The sequence below is a fragment of the Penaeus vannamei genome, chromosome 24, assembly GCF_042767895.1.
Source record: "Penaeus vannamei isolate JL-2024 chromosome 24, ASM4276789v1, whole genome shotgun sequence".
NCBI lineage: Eukaryota > Metazoa > Arthropoda > Malacostraca > Decapoda > Penaeidae > Penaeus > Penaeus vannamei.
In genome coordinates, this window is record NC_091572.1 from 20,297,941 (window position 1) to 20,300,440 (window position 2,500).

General features: G+C 38.4%; 1 protein-coding gene across 1 annotated transcript in view; it reads right to left on the minus strand.

Moving 5' to 3' along the window:
• Window positions 1-2,500, minus strand: part of LOC113818931 (ras-related protein Rab-31) — an 8,144-nt gene that overhangs the window by 5,454 nt on the left and 190 nt on the right. Inside the window, exons 1-3 of the mRNA XM_027371148.2 lie at window positions 2,302-2,500; window positions 1,262-1,389; window positions 1-49 (exon numbers count right to left, since the gene is read on the minus strand). The exon at window positions 1-49 is cut by the window's left edge and continues 84 nt beyond it; the exon at window positions 2,302-2,500 is cut by the window's right edge and continues 190 nt beyond it. Of these exons, the coding sequence (XP_027226949.2) occupies window positions 1-49; window positions 1,262-1,389; window positions 2,302-2,344 (220 nt within the window). The 5' untranslated portion in view covers window positions 2,345-2,500. The remainder of the gene's footprint in view (window positions 50-1,261; window positions 1,390-2,301) is intronic.

Here is a 2,500-nt window from a genome sequence, read left to right on the forward strand (position 1 = left end):
ACATAGGCGCCATCGACCGAAATCTTTCCTGACCTGCTGTGTCCCAGACCTGTAAATATTTGCGATTACTCTTTCTTGTATATAACTGTCTAAGCCTGCAAATATTCGTGTGATTACTGTTCCTTGTAAATAATTGTCAAAACCTGTAAACCTTTGCGATTACTCTTCCTTGTATATAACTGTCTAAACCTGCAAATATTCGTGTGGTTACTGTTCCTTGTAAATAACTGTCTAATTCTTCCCTTTATCTAACAGTCTTCTGGGGATATGCGTTCCCAAAGGGGCTCTCAGGCTAATTGCGTTTATCAGATATTTTGTTGATTTAAACTTTCCTCTATAACGTAAACATCGATAGCTTCACCTAAATGCACTACAATCATGAGGTAGAGTGCACTGACGTGAATATATCGATGCTAAGTTATAGATGAATGTTTAAATTGGCAAAATATTTAATAAACTTGTCGGACAATTTGACTTAAAACTCCCTTAGGATCCACATCGCTGTGTGTTTATGGAACTGGTTTTGGTGATGATGAATAAATTTTATAATATGACCAGTAATAACAGGAACAGAGACAGACGGCCAAGAGTAATAATAATAGTACTGAAACAATCAATACTTTATCCCTTTTATGCTGAGCGTAAACTAATACAGATTTTCATTCTTCAACAAATTATCTTTTTATTTACTATATTTCTATTAACAAAGGTAAAAGAGAAACATTAAATTTGCAAATGCATGTAACGGGAACGTGCACAGTTCATTTTTCTAATGAACTAACTCTGTGCTTATTAATGCTTAATTATGGGTTAATAGCAGTCGTCAGGTTTTATTGCATATCGTGCTATCATATTTCCGCTTATTCTAAAAAGTTCAGCATTTTTTTTTTTTTATTGAACTATTAAATTTTTTACTTCATTCACTTTGATTTTAATCTTCACTCTCTTCCTTTACGATTGAGAATATGATACTCCCTCATCATCATATCAATCTGTATAAACATTTAATTATCCCATTATCTTATCTTGCCCTCTAATCATTCTATTAACCTATCTGCTCCATTCCCCTTTCGCAAACTTTCACTTTCATTTATTTGACCTCACTCTCGCTCGTATTTGCTCCTCTCTCTCTCTCTCTCTCTCTCTCTCTCTCTCTCTCTCTCTCTCTCTTTCTCTCTCTCTCTCCTCCGGCTACATCTCCCCTCCTTATTCACCTTTTCCTACCTCCCCTCTCTCTCTCTCCCTTCTCCAACCTCATTACCTGCATCCTGACTTTATTGCCGTTGATAACAATTACGATGTGGCTGAATGAGGCACCGATCGTGGACGACGTGTTCCTGCTAAAGGTCTTGGTCTCGTAGCGGGTCACCAGGGAGGTCTTGCCCACACCTGTCGGAAGAGGGACGCTGAAGAAGGCGCTGGAGTTGGCATGGGATAAGTTTGCGGGCGGTTTCAACATGTACAGAAAAAAATACTGGAAAATATGGTTGCTAAGGTGGATATTCTATCTATACCGATGTTCGTGATAGTTTGCACGAACATTATCATCCAGTAATATAATTTGTACTGTTATTATTTGAAAGTTATGGCTAACAATCGACTCATCCATTTGTATCCATTCTAACTAAAATATCTGAATACAATTCCTGAAATATTAAGCAAACAAAAATGAGATAGAGAAATCACAATCTACAAATATTGCTTCATCGGACAAGACGTCACCCACTTCCTTTGGCATTCGCATCACCACCAGTTAACATTGAGTCTTTACATCCCAGAACAGTGGTGGCATTCACACTCTGTTAATAGATTCTATGCACATACCAACTTACACCAGCATAACCTTAATTTTTGTTCCCTGTTGTTCCTCGAGGCAAGAATCTTGGTCTCTCGATCCAAATATATTGTTTGATTTGACCCTTTTTTTTCGTTAGTTTTATGGATGTTAGACTGGAGTATATCATAAGTTATCGACAGATGTAGAGCCATGCCATTTAAACTCTCGAGAACCAAATCGGACCCTGGCACTTCAGAGGTTATCGACCTTTTTTAAAGTTCCATCGCAAAACTTGAAAGTCATGATTTAAAATTATATGTATTCTGTTTTAAACGGATTTTGGCTATTTCAGGAATCACGCAATAGAATTTACTTAGAATCAGAAAGACTTTGAGCTCTTGAACGCAGATATAGCCATATCAGAGATAAGCCAGATTCGCTGACTAACAACATACACACGTACCCCTCCCATGATTCCCCAACGCCATGCCCACTGCCCAGTACCCGAGTCTCCATCATCTCACCTTGGGACCCCAGGACTACCACCTTCGCTCCGACGATCTTCATTTTCCCGCTTGGCTGAATAACCTTGTCCTTATTCTTCTTCTCTTGAGTTTCGACGACGCCCTTTTCTCCGTTCCGCTCTCTATATAGAATTATTCTTATCAAGATGTCAAGAGAGATATGGCGATCGTCCCTTCGCAAACACAGTGTATCATTCTA